General features: G+C 33.3%; 1 protein-coding gene across 1 annotated transcript in view; it reads left to right on the top strand.

The window, feature by feature from the left end:
* Window positions 1–4075: 4075 nt before the first annotated feature.
* Usp8 (Ubiquitin specific protease 8) overlaps window positions 4076–20357 on the top strand; it is a 28276-nt gene continuing 11994 nt past the window's right edge. The window contains exons 1-13 of the mRNA XM_085956486.1: window positions 4076–4199; window positions 4273–4387; window positions 6367–6597; window positions 7109–7239; window positions 8766–8928; window positions 9942–10098; window positions 10214–10355; window positions 10861–11006; window positions 12265–12384; window positions 12471–12596; window positions 12705–12888; window positions 13371–13573; window positions 17904–18044. Coding sequence (XP_085812612.1) covers window positions 4287–4387; window positions 6367–6597; window positions 7109–7239; window positions 8766–8928; window positions 9942–10098; window positions 10214–10355; window positions 10861–11006; window positions 12265–12384; window positions 12471–12596; window positions 12705–12888; window positions 13371–13573; window positions 17904–18044 — 1845 coding nt within the window. The 5' untranslated portion in view covers window positions 4076–4199; window positions 4273–4286. The remainder of the gene's footprint in view (window positions 4200–4272; window positions 4388–6366; window positions 6598–7108; window positions 7240–8765; window positions 8929–9941; window positions 10099–10213; window positions 10356–10860; window positions 11007–12264; window positions 12385–12470; window positions 12597–12704; window positions 12889–13370; window positions 13574–17903; window positions 18045–20357) is intronic.

Here is a 20357-nt window from a genome sequence, read left to right as displayed (position 1 = left end):
GTGATTACGTGTTTTCTTGCTCTATTAAAAATGCCTCTTTATGCAAACGCGGTGGGGTGTTGCAGATAACTTGGCTACAGCAAAAAGAGATCGCGACACGAATTGGGTTGCAAACCAGTCCTTTATAATAATATATAACATCATCGTCGTTGGCACCTTAACCATTGGCGGGTTTTGGTCTCTATGGATGCTACCTACGGCGTTTTAAAAATCTATAGTATCTACCTACTAATTTGATAGCCCTGTTCTTTAACTGAGTCCCCTGTGAACCTGTGTTATATCTAACATAATTATTATTAATTTATCATTGAATTACCGAACGACCGTAATTTCTACTTATTTTTATTGACTATCGAATTAATTGTAGATGTAATTATAATAAATTGTCTCCACTACGACGATTTTTTTTAATAAGCAGGTCCTCAAAGTATGAATGTATTGTTTTAAAGTAGTAGCTTTTCTGGGAAATAAAATTTGGACCACATAATGTTCAATTTTTAATACAGAAACATGAAAAAAACCAACTACCCACAGGACATTATGAAATAATGAATGTGATTTAAAAACTAAGCGAAATGAAAAAATATTATCGAGTAAAAACAAGAATTCGAAAATTTTAAAACAGGAATACAACCTACGGCATCATTGTCTGTCTCTTCACAAAAAATCTATCTATTCTTTCTAAAACTTATGCTAGAAAAATCTTGTTCGCAATAATGTAATGTATACTTATCGATGTTTAATTACCCATGTTATAAATTCTGAAATTTACATTAAAGGGGTTAAAAACAAACTTTTTTGTGTTTGGCATTCTCGTCCATATGCAGATACAGATTTGCAACAATATACAAAACGATGTAGATTTTTTTATTCACGTACAGTTTCTTATTAAAACAATTCATCGCACATGCCTTATGCTGTCGGTATGATATGGGCCACGAAATGCACGTGTTGGCCGTCCGTTGCCGACCCCTGTCTTAAGAATGTGTCTCTACTATTTTCATTTGAATAGTTTCCTTCCTCCATAATGAAAGTCGAGTGCTTTTTTATGTTTCCTTTCCAAAATTTGATTTGGAATAGTTGGTCTAATAAATACTCCCGTAGATTTTTAATCAATATAATAAAAGTATAGCAATGTCTCTAAAGAAATCATTAACGGCTCGTCTTAGGTAAGCGCGTTGAGCGGCACGCGAAACTCAAACGTATAGCCGTATAAACGTATAACCAAAAAAAAGACTTTGTCTACGAACATTTTCACACACGGTTATACCGTCTCTGTTCTGGCAGAACACACTAACTGGAGAATACTAGTTTTGAGTAATTTGACTTTGAAGTTGTTAAAATGTTTGAAATGGTCTATCATTTGATTTTATTATGTAATCGTAAAAAGGATGACTTTAAAATAAAGACTGTTCATTTATTAAGAAGGTTTCCAGACGGTAAAGTTTGAAATAAGGAACATTTTGGTGTAACTAACTCAATATGTCATTTTTTCGAATTAGTGTATTCTGCCAGAACAGTGACGATACGTTTGAGTAGCGCGCGCCGCTCAACGCTTCGCCAACTTCGCCCACGTAAGACACCCAGTAATATTGCTCGTTTTTATTGTTTCAATTTATTCAATTGGACAAATGTAAACGATTATAACAATATATATATATATTCTTTTATTTTTTACGATACTTTTTTATTTTTCTTTTTTATCTTTTCTATATCATTTAATTATTCATTATTCTTCCTCATTTTTCTCATTTTTCTCATGTAATCTTCTTATGTAATATATATTTATGTTATTTTACTCTATATCTTGTTAGGCTTAACTATATTATAAGGTATATATGGAAACTTTGCTGGTTGCAATAACTTTTTATTATTATATTTTAAATTTCTGTAATCAATATGTAACTGTTTGTTTTCCTTAATAAATAAAAAAAAAATTTAAAAAAAAAGTATAAAAATACATCATACTGTAATATAAGTGCATACAGTAGGTTGGTATATTATGTAGTAACGCTCGGCAATTTGTTACATTATAAATGAATATTGAGTTTTATTGAGTATTGATTTTCAAAATAAACTGAATATTTTCAGTAGGTATATTTCAAATAAGACTCGAAAAATCTAACGTTTCTCCGCGGTAAGCTCTCAGTAGGTACATTGAGCCTATTATTATTTTTGTATTGAAAATTATGTTTTATATTTCACAAAAGTGCGTCGCCAATAACTCAATATGTCTATACAAATTTATTTATGATTACAGATTCAATAATTTGATACGACCTATAGATAAAAAATGTAGCTCGTTTATCACGTAATTGTTAATTTGATTATTTTATTTTACAAGTGGAATAATAAATAAAATTAATTATAAAATATAATATCATAGTTTCTTAACCGGTGGTCCGCGAAGATTTTTGAGTGGGCCGCAAAAATTTTCTGCAGGTGGCAAGGGGCCCTGGCACGCCCAAACATGAAAATTATCAGAATGATTTTAAACATTGAAATTGAAAGGCAATAAACTATACATTGGACTTGACAAATAAAAACACGGCAAAAAAATGATTTGTAATTATTTTCCAGCACCCCTTTTAGAAAAATTTCTTAGATTTTAATTTCTAAGACAAAAAATTCGAAACACTAATGTCGGGGTTTTTTAGAAACCCAATCCCTAATGGAACTGTCAAAAAATTCACCGTGTCCACCCGAATTCCGGAGTGATGTAGGTCATGGCTGGGGAGGGCTGACAGGGCTATAGCCTGGGGGCCCAAGCTGTGGGGGGCCCGGCGTGTCGGGTTGGCCAGATAAGCGAGATAAACACACATAATAAATTGGCTTTAATAGTAAAAAAAAAAGTTTATTATACTATTATACTTCATGGCCATGACCATTTTTAATTGGGCAATATATTTTCTGATTATTATGTGTCGATACTCGACAGCTCCATTATTAAAGTAGATGTATTAATAATCGCCAATAATTCACTGTATAAGTAAATACCCTTAACTTGAACTAAATCACAATTTGAAAAACGTTAATGTAGTGTTTCACACTGCCTTTAATCTTAGCGGTAGGTAGGGGGCCGCCAAATCTCCTAGTCTGAGGGCCCGTTTCAGGATGTGGGGGCCATGGTGTAAGTACACCGAGTGCAATAGACAAATAAAAGACTGATAAACGAGAAATTAGGCTGTGTTGTGTTGAGTAGGTTTGTGTATAAGTTAAATGCGATAATACTTTTTTTTGTCCATTTTCAATTAATATGTTGGAACGTCAATAAAAAAACCAAAAATCGACGATAAACATTCGGCGAAAAGAACGACTACACCCAGTACAGTCGAACATTTTTCAGTGGAATTCGGCATAAATATTGTAGCTCTCTAGACCAAGCGGGGTAGCACAGCCGATATTATTTGAGTAATGTTTTAGCATACTAGGCGCACATGTCCAGCATGGTTGCTGCTAGTCACTTCCAATCCGCCAGTCGCTGATGACACGCCCCAACGGTTACCGCCACTATGCCTCCAATTAAAAAAAAAAACTGGGAGAAACTGTAAACATATACCGCCGTGTATTGTGAAAATATGTAAAAATAATTATATGTAGAAGAAAAAGAGCCTATGGGACTAATAATTTATATTCTCCTCCTTCCTCCCCCCCCCAATATTAAATCCTGAGTGCGCCACTGTTACCTACCTACCTAGAAACCCAACATTTGAAGTGAGTTTGTATTATATTTCGAGAATTGTTTCAAAAATAGTGTACATAATAAATTATAAATATTTCTTATTTTATTCTAATGTTGATGGTCCGCAAAACATTTTGTGGTCCGCGGATGTAAAGAGATTAAGAAACAAGAAATATATCGTATTTATTTTATTATTATTACAAGACTTGTTAAACATTAAATGTTATCTTCGTATCGAGTCTTCGCTAGTGCTGTAAATTCACAATAATTAATAAAAACATTCAGTGTGACCAAGTATAACGCTAGCTGCATCGTTTTGTAATATTCTACTCTCTGCTATTTATTAGACTTGCAATATTTTGTTGCGTTTGACCAACTTTAGTCTATGCCTTCGACTGTCATTTGACACTGTCAAAGAAACCGTATATATACGAAGTGATAGGATTAATTTTTTTTTCTGTGAAGCAATTTAATTTAATTTCTTCTCGTCTTAATGCTTAAACGAGTAGAAAAAATTGTGAGTATTCAAATTAACTAACGTGTAGTATGGACCTAGAAATATGTATTATAAAATAATGGTCTCTTTTCAGTTGCGCCATTCAAGATGCCAGAAACAAAACTCAAAGAATTACATCTGGCTAAATGCCTCGATGATTTGGATAAGAAATGCAATGCTCCCGACCTAAAAGAAAAACGTGCCCGCCCGTAAGTATTAATGATTATTTTTTACACCCACACAATACTTTTTCATCACAAATCACATAGGTTGTACAAATTACATGAAGACTATTGACAAGCATGTAAGAAGCAGCGATTTATTAGTTATATCCTCTATTTTGTTTTAAATACAGATGGATATTAAGCAATTAAATATAAATGTTTATTATGTTTGAATCAATTTGATGTAGATACTTATAAGGCTACTAGAAGATCTTTGACCTTTATACAAGCTTTGACAGTTTGTGAATAATCTCACATTTTATTGATGTAACTTCCAATTTTTTAATAAAAGTACACTTCATTGATATTGAATAGAAGTATTGACAGAATCCAGGTTAAGGACTATAATTTATAACCAATGTCTTTTTCATTGCAATGAAATAATTTTACTTTAGGACTTCGCCACAAATGTTCCCTCTAATTTTGCTTTTGTGCATGCAGATCATAGACTCATCTGACCAGTCAAATTTGTACATAAATTAATGATACCCAAATGTTCACCATTTTTTGGGTTGTTAAATAAACACGTCAAATTATTATGCAAAGTGAAAGAAAGCACCTAACTAAATTATATTTATGTAAATTGAATATTTATTATCTTACTCGATTGTCGTGCTTTATCCCACAAAAGAGATAGGTAGTGTGTTTTTTATATTCGTTCAAATTCAGAGACATAGATTAACATGATGGCATATCCTGTCAGAAATGGGTCTGTGAAAAAAGTGCTAATTTTGGTGGGGGGAATAAAATATCATTGTTTTTTTTTTTTTTTCGACCATGTCCGATCATATTATGGGCCTCCACAGAGTAGAAGTTTGTATTAACAGATTTTGTTTTTTACGAGAAATGGATGTCAGCCACTTGCTCAACCTATTAGGTCCATACCCTGACTTACACACAAATTGAAAAACAATATGTGTACTTGCCAGACCCAGGATTTGAACCTGAGACCCCATGGCGCGATAGTCCAACGCTTAAGCCGCGCGGCCACCGTGGGTGTTCATCATTGTTTAGTCAATTAACAAACCAAAAATCTACTATCCTATTCTACGTTCTTCAAAATCTCCATTGAGCAGGTTGAAACATTTGTGCGGACTCATCTTTACACGTGTGCGCACTTAGAGGGAACGTTGTTGACTGCCACTAGTGCAAAATATACTTGGTGTATCAATCAATTTGTTTTGGGTTATTGTCCATGTCACAGAAGATAAAAAAGATGTGTATACCCATGCTTTAAAATGAGCCATAGTTTCCGCTTACTGTCCTGCAATAGGTTTTTGCACAGTATAATAGTTTGAACGTGATCTCTATGTAATGAAAATATTGATAATCTAGTAATTCTTCGTGTTGTTGAGTAATATACACTCACGGGTAACTATAAGTTGAGGCTGCGACCGTGATGTACGTACTTAGTATTAATTTTCAAAATAATCTCATCTCAATTCTCAATATTATGTAATTGACGTACTCTATCTTGCTCTTAAGCAGTTATCATGGTCATGAGAGGCTGTATTAAAACATAGCACGTTTGACGATTAAGTGCGTGAATACACAAAATGATAAATGTGATATGTTTATCACTTTTTTTGTTGCTTTTGGAGTTCAATGATATGTTAGAATAGCCTCGCTCATATACATAATATTTACATCTAATTCAGTGTCAGCAATAGTGAGATTGCTGACACTGAATACTGGCAGGAAATATCTTAAGGTCTCGTTAAATTTTTGCAGTTGCTGCCCTCAGTATAGGATCAAAAGGTCACTGAGGTTATTGTTACAATTTTTTTTAAATTTCCTGTAGTAGGGGCAGTAGAAAAATTATATATTATTTCATTTAGTCAGTGGGCCAGAAAAAATGACATGGCGGCTACATACGGCCCGCAGATAAGGGGGTAACGCTAGTTTAGGGTGTCCATTATAGTAGTTGAATCCCTTTGGTTACAATATTATTTATATATTTGAAGGTTATGTAAATCAGCACACCTGTTATTCGAAAGAGCAGAACTGGAACGCAAAAATGGTGATGAGGAGTTGTCTTACATCTACTACATGCGTTACCTGAAAGTCGTCAGCCAATTGCGAGACACGTCAGACTATAAAACCAACAAGACCTATGTCTTGGCAATGATCAACGTCAAAAACCCTGACACCGCTATGAACTGGGCGGAAAAATTGAAAGACAGCTTGAAAATACGGTGATTATAATATTTCACTTTAATAATAAATAATTATAGTCAATTGCTAAAATTCATTGAAAGTCTCGGGGCCATGCAGGACATACCATGTAAGTTGTACAAGATCATTTATCTTGTATAAGTCAATCTGTATAGTTGAAGATTTTCATATTATAATAATATACTTACCAGCGGCGAAGGGTGGAGATCTGACATCAATGGCGAGGGGTGGAGGTAGGCTGTTAAGATTCAACATAAATAGTGCATCAACTTTAGGGAGAGTTCAATTGAATTTTAAAAATTAACCAATAAGTACTTATTATCTACATTTTGTATTCATAGTTAAATAAAAACAAATAAGTATGACTAATAAAATTTAGTATGCACTAAGTATATATTTATATTATATATTATAATTACACATTCTACCTCCACTCTTTGCCACTAATACATGCATCTTAAATAGAACAATTAAATAGTCAGAATCTATATTTTAACAAATCCGGCTTACGTAATTTAATTTTATTCATAGATATACTACTGAAATAATGCAACAAAAGGGACAGCATATTGATACTCCGGAAGCTGTAAAGAAAAAAATGGAAGATGACAGACGGAAAGCAATGGAACTTGAAGCAAAGCAACACTTCAGTGAGCTTCCAGGTAACTTTATACCGTATACATTCGTCAAATAATTTTAATATTCCTATCAGTGGCGGCTGCTCCTGTCATGGTGCAAGTGCACTGCATTTAATGTGTCATTGTTGTCCATGCGTTATCAGTGTTGTCGATCAATTATCACATTGTAATGGTATACCAATAATATGAACAGTATGTTCTATAGCTGGTTGCAGCATAAACCAAATAAAAATAACTCACTTTATGGTCAAGATATGTTCCTCAAAGTTCCTCTGAAGCGAATTCCGTTCAATTCCATGCAATTTTAGAAAATGGTTTTCTTCAAAATTTAATTTAATTTATTTCACTCATTTATTTCCATTACAAAAAATAAATGCATTTTCCACTGGGAACAATTTCAAGTAAGATATTATCCATTCCATGTTGCGAGTAAGAAACTGCTTTTGACGAATCCTAAAAAGTTAACTGCCAACCAACTAGTTCTTTGTCATTGTCAAATTTTATGAAGCGGGTCACAGAGTGAATCTCCTGAATATCGGAATATATAGAGATGCAAATGGAAACTAATTTCTAGTATGTGGAAAAGTTGGAGAAGGATCTCAGCCACCATAAATGAAATGGCAGTTAGAGCCTAATTCTTTTACACAGAGAATCTGAAGATTCCGTGAGAACTAGATGCAATGGTGAGGTCTGTACAGGCTGCGTTGGCTAGGTCATGTACACTGTATGAAAGTCAATAAACCATAGAGAGTGGCATTCGATCCAATAGGACAGAGAAGAGGCTGGCCAAAAATTCGTTTGTTAAATGGAGCTACCAATGACTGTCATACAATGTGGCTATTTAGAAGAAATAGGGACAGGTGGAGAGTTTTTGAAAGAAGCCAGAACCCACACTCTCTTGATAATGAAGTTTTCAGTGTACTTCAGCAAAATAAATACTACAGTAAAACTTCGTTAATACGAATGCCACGGGACCAAAAATCGAAAAAAAATTCGATTTACGAAATATGTAATGTATGGGGCAAAAATATGAAAATTAAAAAAAAAAAAAAAAAATTATTTTCATTAATTTCGTGTACGATCATGGATGTGTCTACGAAATTTCCGATTCCGTGTGTGTTAATGGGTCATAAAATGTCAGGATTATTTATATTACCTTCTTAAAATAAATAGGTAATTTATGATGTTTTAAGAAAAATCTGTCACAATTTTCAATGACTGGCTCATGAAATAGTGTACTTTATTACGATTTATTGAATATTTTTGTATGCCAGGATTCTGAAATCATTTCGAATTACGAAATTTGAATTAAAGGTATGGTTTTATATAAAAATAATGTTCAAGGGACTTTTTTTTGCGAAAATTTCGAATTACGGCGAATTTTGAATTATCTGTTTCTAATGTATTCTGAAAGCCACCGACCACCACTGATCACAATAGCTATAAAATTTATCTTATATTTATCAACATCAATACAACGATTCTTTTACTGACATTGAAACCGTTGTTGATTGTTAAAAACCAATTCAATTGTTTTTGTTTTGTTTCAGATGAAAACGCAGTTACCATTACATGTTCCAACTTGTTTCAACTATTGAAAGACTTTGAAAGGAATATAATGGTGTTGGATGCTCGGCCTAGTAAAGATTATATTGAATCCCATATTAAGCTTACAAGGTGTATAAGTGTTCCAGAAGAACATGTGACAGCTGGGTAAGGCTTTTAAAATTATTGAAAAGTGAATATTGAATGTTTGAAGATCCTAAAATCAAAAACTAAATTTTCTCTTACGTATTAGGTATAATTATAGTAAATACATAGTGTGCCGAGAGTAGGGCCGTGGAAACAATATATTTTACAAAGTTTGTATTAGGTCGTATTATTGTTTGTCTGGTGGTTGTTTGTCCAGTACAAATCTTGCAATCGATTTTTAACTAACTTCCCGACTAGCTGGACATTTGAAACTTTTAGAATATACCAGAACACGATGCCAATGCATTCTTTTAATATTTTTAGCCATCTTTAAGCAGAATTGAATTCATTTTCTGTTAATTCTGTTTTGTATGGAAAGTTATTTCAGAAAAATCCGTAAAAAGTAAAAGACTATTATCGGTTGCTAAGAGGGTGGTCCTAGAAACTAAATTATTAATATATACGTGCGTTACTATGGAAATCAAAATGAAATGTCAAAATGTCATTTCAGTATTCTATATTTGTTTGTTTGTTTTTTATTTACTTCATATCAACTACAAGTTTGAGCATATTGAGCATAATAATTCAACAGAAAATTTGAAAACGTATATAAAAATTCTTTTTATCATGTAATTATTTTAAAGTTTTGTTTCAAATGAAAAACAACAGGAGGTAATTAGTTCCGTGTAAGTTGCGATCTGAGAATTCTCGTCTCGTGAAATCATGAGAAAACTTGATTCTTGCTTCCCGAGATTTTATTTACAACATTTTTGAGATTCTCATTTCTCGAAAAATTGTCACCTCAGATTGTCACCGCATGTGTACAAAATATAAACATTGTTAAAAAAAAAAATGGAAGTGGCTTTTCAAAAATTTATGTATTGTTATTGGGTTGGGAGGTTTTCAAGATTATGAAATGAGGGTGCCAACTCCAAAAATAATTATACTGTTTCCACGGTTCTTGAGTTGGGATCCTGTTCAGCCAACAGCTCTGATAATACGTAAAATTTTACATTCATTGCTCTGTTTTTTAGCTCGAGTGCCAACAAATTAGAACAAAATCTACCTCCTGAGTCACTTCCTCTGTGGTACAAAAGGGAGTACACAGAGCTCATCGTCCTGATGGACTGGTCCAGCACGGATATTGTGCCGGGGAAGACACTGCATACCCTCAAAGCGATTCTTCTAAAGGTACCTCGTCAAATAAATATTTTATAACCGTGTTTACAATATCAGTTTGAGATGGATTGTTTGATTGAAACTGAATAAGATTTTACTGATGACATTTGCTCTTTTGAATGTTTAGTGGGATCGTACTGTGATTTACAGCCGGCCACCAGTTATCCTCGAAGGCGGATACGAAGAGTGGCTTCTGAGGTATCCAACTTATACGACCAACCCTCGAGTTACCGCACCTAATTATAACACTTCTCTGGACGACTTCTTAAGTAATTATTACTCATCTAATTTTCTTTCACATCATCAACATTCTGTCAGAGTATGGAGATTCGCATTCATACACCTTACAGTACACTTCAATACACTATTTCTTGAGAATAGTCTGCAATGCGCCCGAAACGTTGAGGAAAGAAGAACATACGGTGACAACCCAAAAATCTACTACGATAACAAACAACCGTGAAAATCACAAACCTTATATAGAATCTATCTATGCAAAAATAAACTGAGTATATAACTGAGAATGTATTAACTTATAAATACATACATACATATTACCTCATAATCATTCAAATAGGGTAGCCAAACATCTCGTAGAACATGTTCTATTATTTAACATTTTGTCCTGTCTCCACTACGCATAATGGCCATAGAGCAAGAGCTGAGACCACTTTCAGGACTGACATTCCCACACTTTGCCAATTATTAGCTTTCAGAAAATGCTGCTCATGATTTTTTATGATATAATATATTTAAGCATGTCTTTTATTTTAGATGACGTAGATTACCCAAATCTCAATGAATCTTTTTCCTCGTTTGAAAACAAACAGTTTGACAGCAATATTTCACCAAATATGAATACCAGAGGATATTCAAACTTTATGAACAATGTAAATCCTAACATAGATCGGAGTAGTAAGGTAAATATCTTTATATCCATCTATTTGAATTACAATTGCATGTCTTTATAAATGTAATATTATCCATACTCTATTGTGATGTAAACCTATGCCTGAGGACACAGTTGGATAAATGTTATGCCTTCTCTTGTATGGGGCAGAATTATGCTCGGGTAACCCCCTCTTGATCGCGAGGATATGTTTTGGAGATGGTCGCGAAAAACACTTTGATAAATTAAACAAAATAAAATCAATTGTGCAATAAACTGAAAAATAACATTAATTTTGTTCCGTGTTGATAAAAAAGATACCTGGTTTACCCTGCTTGGTTAAACACATAACACTGTCAAATAATCTGATCGTACATCTGTCATTCCACCCATTATGTTGATTTCTGACACGTGATACATGTCAAAATGACAGAGCGACAAAAAATATTATTAAAAATTGATCTCAATAAAACTCGCTGGGGTCGCGATGAATGAGGATTACCTATACTCTTACCCAAGCGACGAGTAATAAAATTATAAAATTATAAATTGTGATGATATGATTGTGATAAAGATGTGGGTTTAAGGGATTATAGGTAGAAAATCATTGAAATCGATGATACATAGTAATGTAGTACTCCAAAGAATGGTATAAAATCTCAGGTCATTTCGCACCCCCACAACTAAACTGCCACAATCCAAAAAACGTCAAACAGAGAAAATCAGCTTTGAAGTTTTTACCTTTCGCATTTTTGTACTGTGTTATTGAAATACATTTAGATATCTAATGAATTTTTGACTTGAATCTGATGACTTGAGATATGAAATTTTTGGTACATATACTATGAACGATAGACAATGAAACGTAGTAATTAACTCAAAACACGTAATTTTGGACTTGTGGCGGTTTAGTTGCAGGGGTACGATTTATCGTGAAGAAACAAATATTTAAATTCTTTAGTTATATCATGAGAAAATATAAGCATGACCGTATTATTATCATAATTATGATTAACTGAAGCAGGAGATAAAGATAAAAAACAGAAGATGACCAGAAAACTGACAAATCGGCAATTGGCTAAAAAATCTGCATAAGATTTACAAAGTACAGTCTCACTTATCAGAGTCGCAATAAATATGACAGGATAATACAACAATAGCAAACCTTTATTTAGAACATGATACATAAAGAAGAAGAAAAGCTCTACATACTATAATTTGAATGAATTAATTGATTGCGAGACAGTTATTATTTTTTTTATATATGTATCTACTTTACGTTTCTAAAGGCTGCAGCTCTACAGATATACGACAGCAATTCGAGAGCTGTGAAAGAAATTTTGGAAGAACAAGAAAAACTAGCAGACTCTTCTTTGAACATTGAAAGACGACGTATTTCAGCGGAACATGTAAGTTCAATGCGGTTTTGTTTAATTGAAATCTGTATATCCTTAGATTACTTTGTTTGTGATATTGGATATTTATTTTATTGCAGAATTGGGAAAAGATTCGTTTGACGCATGAAAAGGAGGCGGAAGAGGGCATGAGGGCAAATTTACAATTGCGTGAGCAAGAACTCATTTCTGAATTGATGCAACTGGAAAACGTCCAGAGGGATATGGTGAGACTTCTTTTGTCCTTTTATTATGCTCACGATATTCTGTTTGTAATATTCTAGTTTCTATTAGGTAACAAAACAAAACAATTCAACCTTACGATATGTCTACAGGCAATGGAAAACCAACAATTAAAAGAACAACTAGAAGAATACAAAAAGCGAGAAAGATTGGAAACTGAATTGAATAATCAGTCACAATTATCAGATGGAAATGCAACCGGTGGAGGTGCAGAAAATCTAGAAAGTCCACATTCCAAGTTTCAGCCTGAGAATGTTTCCAATTTACCAACAGCTGGTGAGTTTATAATGTGTTATTATTTTAATTATTGTTTTGAGAGAAGATTTCTACATCACGTTGACCAGATTGAATGATGTGTAGAAATAATATGAAATTGTATTCGATGATGATGTTATAAAAACATTGATAAAATGAAATCTAGCTTAGACGCAGACTTTGAAGATTTTGAAAGTGAGTAGCCGATGCGTGTGTCCTGCATACAATGTAATGTTGGTACAGTAAAACCCCGTTGATACGAACACGGTTAATTCGAAATTTGCTCTAAATCAAATTATTTTCTAAAATTCATAAAATCTATCTTTATTATTAATCTGAAAAAAATTGTATGGGAAACTGAAAAAATCTGTTATTTCAAAGTTTTACTGTTTTTTGTCATACATTTAGGATTTCGTAATTCAAATTTTTTCGATTTTCGGTCCCCATGATTTTGAATTAACGGGGTTTTACTCGTATTAATATTTATTTAATGTTTTGTTCAGCTGCCATAGTGGAGGCAGCAAAGGAAGAACACGCAAAGATGGAAGCGGCTCGTGTGGCAGAGGAAGCGATGGCCAAGGAGAGGAGGATCAGAGAAATGGAAGAAGAGACAGCTAGACTCGACAGGGAGCGTGAAATATTACAGCTAGAAAGAGAGAAAAAACTGGCAGAAGCAAGGGAACAAAAGAAACTTCTCTACCAAAAGGTAAAAATATTAATATGTATTATCTCTCACTGTCACCGCTTGGTTTCAACAATTGAATATAATATCAAGAAAATCATGAAAGATTAATAATGATTTCACACTAATTATAATAAGTTATCCATATTGGGTGATGAGTATGTAGGTGTTGCTGATTCGATTTTACTAGTAGAGAAGAACGCTGATTACCTTGACTAATTAAAAGCAGATGTGGTCCGTATAATTGAAAGTCTAAATACTACAGTAAAACCTCGTTAATACGAATTCCATGGGACCGAAAATCGAAAAAAAATTCGAAATGTATGGGGGAAAATATTAAAATTTTGAAAAAAAAAAAAAATTTGATTTTCATTAATTTTGTTTCCGATCATAGATATGCCTACCGAAATGGGTCATAAAAAGTCTGTCACAATTTTCAATAATTGGCTCATGAAATAGTGTACTTTATTACGATTTATTGAATATTTTTATATGCCAGGTCTCTTCGAATTACAAAATTTGAATTAAAGGTATGGTTTTATATGAAAATAATGTTCAAGGGACTTTTTTTCGAGAAAATTTCGAATTACGGCGAATTTCGAATTATCAGTATTCTTACTAAGGAGGTTTTACTGTACTAGATTACATACATATAATAAACGATAATGAAAGTGTTATATTATAGTGTTAATTATTGTATATAAATAAATGATAATCTTCAAAAACATACATCATATAATATATTACAAAATGACTCCCATAAAATTATATTTAATGTGGAATATGTGAAGTATGTATAGACAGGGTTTTTATATCTAATCAAATTGAAATCAAAAACTGTGTTAACAATACATGTATGTAATCGGCGTTCTACTCTACTTGCAACACACACACACCGACAAATTGCTCTTTCTACTAATGCCTCGTATAGAACAGATTAATATGCTATGCTTCTATATGCTATATGCTATAGTCCATTTTCACACAATATAATATGTAGATTTATTGCTGGCAGAACGTATTGTCGTGACAATAAAAACAAAAAGTAAACATAAACACTTTGATTTTGAATTATTTTAATTTGGACGTGTGTGCACGCGCAGTAGAACGATAGTGGTGACCCTGGCAACAAAATATATGAAATACATCGTGCAGCTCATAAAACATAGCACACAACAATAAATGTGTCTCACTGACACTTGAAAAATGAGAATGGCAAGACAATCAACATTGTATGTAAAAACTTATTGTCGGAAAAGTTTAATTTGCACGCTGTTGTTGGCTGTATGCACGCGTATGGGGTGTGATTTAATGTGATATTATAAAACCAACAAATTAAAAACTCATGTTTTTCTAAGAATAAAATATTCCATAAGAACGTACCGAAATTGATCATTTTCAATGAATTTTTTAACAAATGGGGAGGCAGTACAAAAATGACACATAATTTAGATTTAGAGTGGGTATATATATATATGTCTGTATATATGACCTATAGTCTGGTATGGTAAGGAGTATTGTAAAATACAAAAGACGTACAATGCTTAACTCCATTTTGACAAAAATGTGAGTTAAACCTATTCATTTTATGAGGGCAGTATTTTCAATTTCTTATGAACTACCTCTGACCATTCAATGCAATTGAAATGAAATCATGGATTGTGTATTTTATTTTAGCAAATGGATGAGCGGGAAAGTGGCACATATATTTTGCCTCTAAAGCACGATAGTAGTTCATCCGGATTAAATAGGTCTCATTCTTCACCTAACATAGCGCAGGTGAGGACTAACAAACACATCAATTAGGATGACTTCTCATTTTCTTAACGTGTCATATCACATATCCCAAATCTAATAAAATAATCTAAACCGTTACCAACCGTTCACACTAATGTATATATTTTGTTATGTATCTAAATAAGCGGTACCTACTCAACTTTTTAGGACGCAACATCTGTTAAATGCGTCTACTATTTTCTAAATTTGAATTATCTATGTCTATAATCATTCTTTGTATATAGAGTGTAACAACAGATATTTTCTACATAATAGGAATGAAAAGACAGCACATCCATAATTGGACTACGTTATGTACTTTTAGTTCAATCAACACGTCATGTTGATAAAAATCTGTAATGCATGACAACACTTGTAAAATTGTCACACTCAGTATGGCTAATTGTCATTTACAAACGTATGCCTATTTTTAAAAAAATCGGTGTGTGTACTTATGTACGCGCGTTAGAAGTTATACTCCTTTGGCGTAACAAAACAAAAACAAAACTTGTGATAAAAACTAGATTCTTTGACTAGCTCTTAATTATCTTGTTAAATTACACACTCAAGAAAAAGGACCGCTTATTGGAATGCCGTTGGTTTATTTCTATACACTTAAACTTATATTACTCTTTCTCGTTGTTTGTTTGTTGATTTTTAAAGTACTAAATGTCAATCTGACGTTAAATCGTTTGATTACGTAAGGAATTGCAAATGGCCAACAATAATAAGTTCGCTGCCTAGGCAACGGAACAATTCTAAACTATAATATTATACTGTATAATCGTCACGATTGCAGTATCATACTGTGGCGTAAATGTAGTGCGTTCAGCTGATAACCGAACAATCAGTGGTTCGAATCTAATCTAGTGCATTTTTTTTCGTGTGAAAAAATAAATTATGTGTTACATGTCACACGCCATAAATACACTCTGATCTGATTTCCCAAACGCGCCAAAAGAAGTATAACTTCAAAAACGATCTGTCTTCCTTTGAGAGAGGGTTGCATCGCTTGCAAACATAAATAAGAAAATACATAACTTTAAAGCGAATAATTTCAGGTTCATGGAAACACTCCTTAGTCTATAAATGTAGACTGCCGTCTGATTTATCTTGTGTGTTCAATGCAGTAGTATTCTCCGTGTATATTCATATGTAGAGGTTTTTATTTATACAATCAAAACACTTGCGAATTTCTATACAAAAGATGAATGCTCGAGTTAAATTAGAACTTACGACAATCTACCCTTACAATGTTGCAATACAAAGTTATGGTACGCTAAATTAGATATTTCTGTCTGCGAAAGATAAAGGTAGATAAGTCGAAAATCATTACTTTTCAGGAGAGCCAAAACATTAGATTTTGAACAACTTGTATGGAAATTAGTATGATACTGTGTAAAATTTATTAATGTAATGTGACTAATTTGGCATATTCATCCAATTTAAAAAAAATATTCAGAGTTATCTCTGTTTACCGTTCGTAGACAGATCTGTTCTTTTCTTTTTCCATTATCTTTTTAATAATAGGTTTATAAATCATATTATCAGTAATATGAAGCGTCTAAGTCCAAAAAGCGATAAGTCCACATTTGGTCAAAATCGAGAAAAAAATATGCACGTATTCTTTGTATGATTTTACACAATATGTATTGATCTATAAATTCCAAAACGCGACAAAACCCTACGAAAAAAAATATTTTAAGTCTCGATTTATTACAAAAAGCGCCAAGTCCGTGTTTCATATTATTTAGAGCTTGGTTGATTTCGCGCGTGTTTAAGTCAGCCAATAAGGGAACATTCAATATTGCAAATGGCGTCTCCTATGCTGTAGCATCCGGTAAACTCATGACAGTGCCACGGAAATATGTTATGCAGAATAAATTAAAAAGTGAGGTTCAAGTAGCGTTACGTCCAATTTTATTTTGCCTATATTTATTACATTTAAGAGTTTATCGGCTGAAACAAATTGCCATTTGGTTCTAATTTCGACATAGAATACAACGGAAAAAATAATCTCACGTTAAAACAAATAATTGAAGCTTGAAACATAAAAACGTTCTTTCCCGCAAATATCGAATTGTGGACTTGTCGCTTTTTGTAATTGGACACCTCATATGTACATAAATTATGAAATTATAAAGTCATTCATTTGCCAATATGTTTATGCATGTTTTATGGATTTTTTCACCTTTGTTCAAATGTAATATTGTTTTACCAGTCCATATGAAGAGATTTTTGTTATCTAACGAAATTGTTGTGTTTTCAACCTTTATCAAACTGTGGTTTATGTCATTGGTGACATTATCCAACAATTCACTATTAAGCCAAACAACAACAAGCCACCAAAAGCCAGGCAATTTCAAAAACTGTCTAAAAAATGGCTAATCAAAATGAATCTAAGTTTAAATTGATTTTTCAATTTATAATTCAATACTTACTATTTTATTTCTATCTGTTAAATCTTAGTGCATGGAGCTCCAGTTCTTAATTATTTTAAGACAAATTTATAGCCTGAAGAATGTACTAGCTAATAATGATAAAATTATGTTATATTAAACATTTCATTTGTGTTCAGATGCTTGAAGATGATGAAGCCGCTTCAAAAGAATCGACTCCTCAGATAGATCGGAATACAAAACCACATCACAAGGCAACCGTACCATCGGATTTCAATCAAGCTAGGCAGAGAGATTTCCAAGGAGTTTGGGGACGTCAGGTTAGTAAATATTATATCTATTAAATATCATCAACGTCTCCATCGACATCCTTGAGTGCCTTGGTCACCTCCATACCCAGTGGTGAAAATTTTCTACTAGAGAAAAGTCAACGACAATCATAAACTGAAAATACTATCAAAGTATTATAATATTTTAATATAATCTCCAAGGATGGCATCTGGTGATGTCGCTATAATCATGAGATGTTACGTCATACAGTCTTACATGAGCACTGGTACTATGAATGCGTTGGACAAGCGGCATTTGGTCCTCACAGAATATATCGTTGACGTCCATGCAATTATAAATTGGCTGAATGCATACCCTGCCATGCCCATACGGATTTCAAGTTCACTAAAAAGACTCCCATCATTGGCAACTGTGGCAACAAGTATTTACACCTGGTCACCAGCTTGACAAGCAGACCGGAAACCCCCAGAGAAGTGTTGGTGTCAATGCTTGCACATGGATTTGATCTTCGTCATATTCAGATGAATTTTGAAGACCTTCATCAGTTCAATATCTATCGTTAAGTCAAGGATAACTGTGTCCTCTACATACTCCAAATCACAGTCTTTCCGTGCTGATAAATAAGTATATTCAGTGGGACCCCGAAAGAGACTGACAAAAAAAATGTAGATAAAGGGTAAATATAACATGTACCCAGGTATTGAAAATTTAAAAAAATATATTTATTTTTTTATTAAAAATCATACAAATTAGTTTGGGGCGTATTACGAGGGTGGGTCAATAATTCCTTAGAAAAAAGCATTAAAACAGTTTTTATTTTTGTATTTTTTTTTTATTTCTCAACATAATCTCCTTGGAGCTCAATACACTTGGTTAGACGTTTCTCAATTTTTTTTAAACCGTCAGAAAAATAAGTTTTCGGAAGGTCCTCAAAATAAGCATTTGTCCGATCGATGACTTCTTCATTTGAAAAAAAAACGTTGTCCACTTAGCCATTTTTTTAAGTTTGGGAAAAGGAAAAAGTCACTGGGGGCTAAATCTGGCGAATACGGTGGGTGGTCGACCAATTCGAACTTCAATTCTTCAATTTTAGCCATTGATCGTAAACATGTGTGAACACGGGCATTGTCCTGATGAAAGAGGATTTTTTTCCTGTTTAAATGAGGCCGTTTTTCTTCAATTTTGTTTTTTAGCTGGTCCAATAAAGATGCATAATAATCCCCTGTTATTGTTTTTCCTTTTTCCAAATAGTCAACGAAAATAATTTCACGTGCATCCCAAAATACAGTAGCCATAACCTTACCAGCTGATTTTACGGTTTTCGCCTTCTTTGGACATGGTTTGTCTTCGCAATCCACTGCTTTGACTGTTCTTTCGTCTCGGGAGTATAGTGATGTATCCATGTTTCATCTACAGTCACAAAGCGACGAAAAAATTCATCCGGATTGCGTTGCATGAGCGACAACAGGGCTTTAGAGGCCACCACCCTATTGCGTTTATTGTCGACTGTGAGCAAACGCGGCACCCATCTTGCAGAAATTTTTTTCATGCCCAATTTGTCATGTAAAATAGAAATGACGCTACCTTTTGAGATCCCTGTAACCTCAATTATCTCACTCAACTTTAATCTTCGGTCACTTAACACCATATCGTGGATTTTATTGATCATTTCTGGTGTAGTCACCTCTACAGGACGTCCTGAGCGTGGTTCATCCTTTGTTGATGTACGACCACGTTTAAATTCATTTAACCAGTTATAAATAGTTGCAAGTGAAGGAGCAGATATGCCGTGAACTAAATCCAACTCATTTTTTATTTCCTTTGCTGTTAACCCTTTTATATTAAAATGTTTAATAACAGCTCTAAACTCAATTTTCTCCATTTTCCATTTTTCCATTTTCCACAAGCAAATTTTTTTTTTAAATGTACAAGAAACACACAACAACCCGACCAATCTGATTGAAACTTCGCAGCATACTGAATCGGTAGTGCCGCTGCATGAAAACAAACCGCTTACAGTACTAGTCGCGCCACCTGTCGGCTTTTCTAAGGACTTATTGACCCACCCTCGTATGTCGATGTGTTCTTTCACATCTTTAAGAATGTCCCTATCTATTGAACCAACAATGTTTTTCTTTGCTGACACATTTGAACAGGGGTAAATACTTATAGAGTCGCGTTTTTTAGTTTGGGCACTGCAGATATCTATAAATAGAACACACGCATGTGTCTGGAATGCATTTGAATGATGTCAAGCATTGAATTGAATGCATTATAATTAATAGAATTTTCAATATTTCAAATATAAATTGCGGGAAATAAGGAAGAAGAAGAAGAAGAAG

The sequence above is a fragment of the Rhyacophila brunnea genome, unplaced genomic scaffold (genome assembly GCF_057557595.1).
Source record: "Rhyacophila brunnea isolate RB1 unplaced genomic scaffold, BYU_Rbru_1.0 scaffold_6, whole genome shotgun sequence".
NCBI classification, from domain to species: domain Eukaryota; kingdom Metazoa; phylum Arthropoda; class Insecta; order Trichoptera; family Rhyacophilidae; genus Rhyacophila; species Rhyacophila brunnea.
The sequence above is the reverse complement of the archived record's forward strand: the minus strand, read 5'-3'. Positions and strand labels throughout refer to the sequence as shown.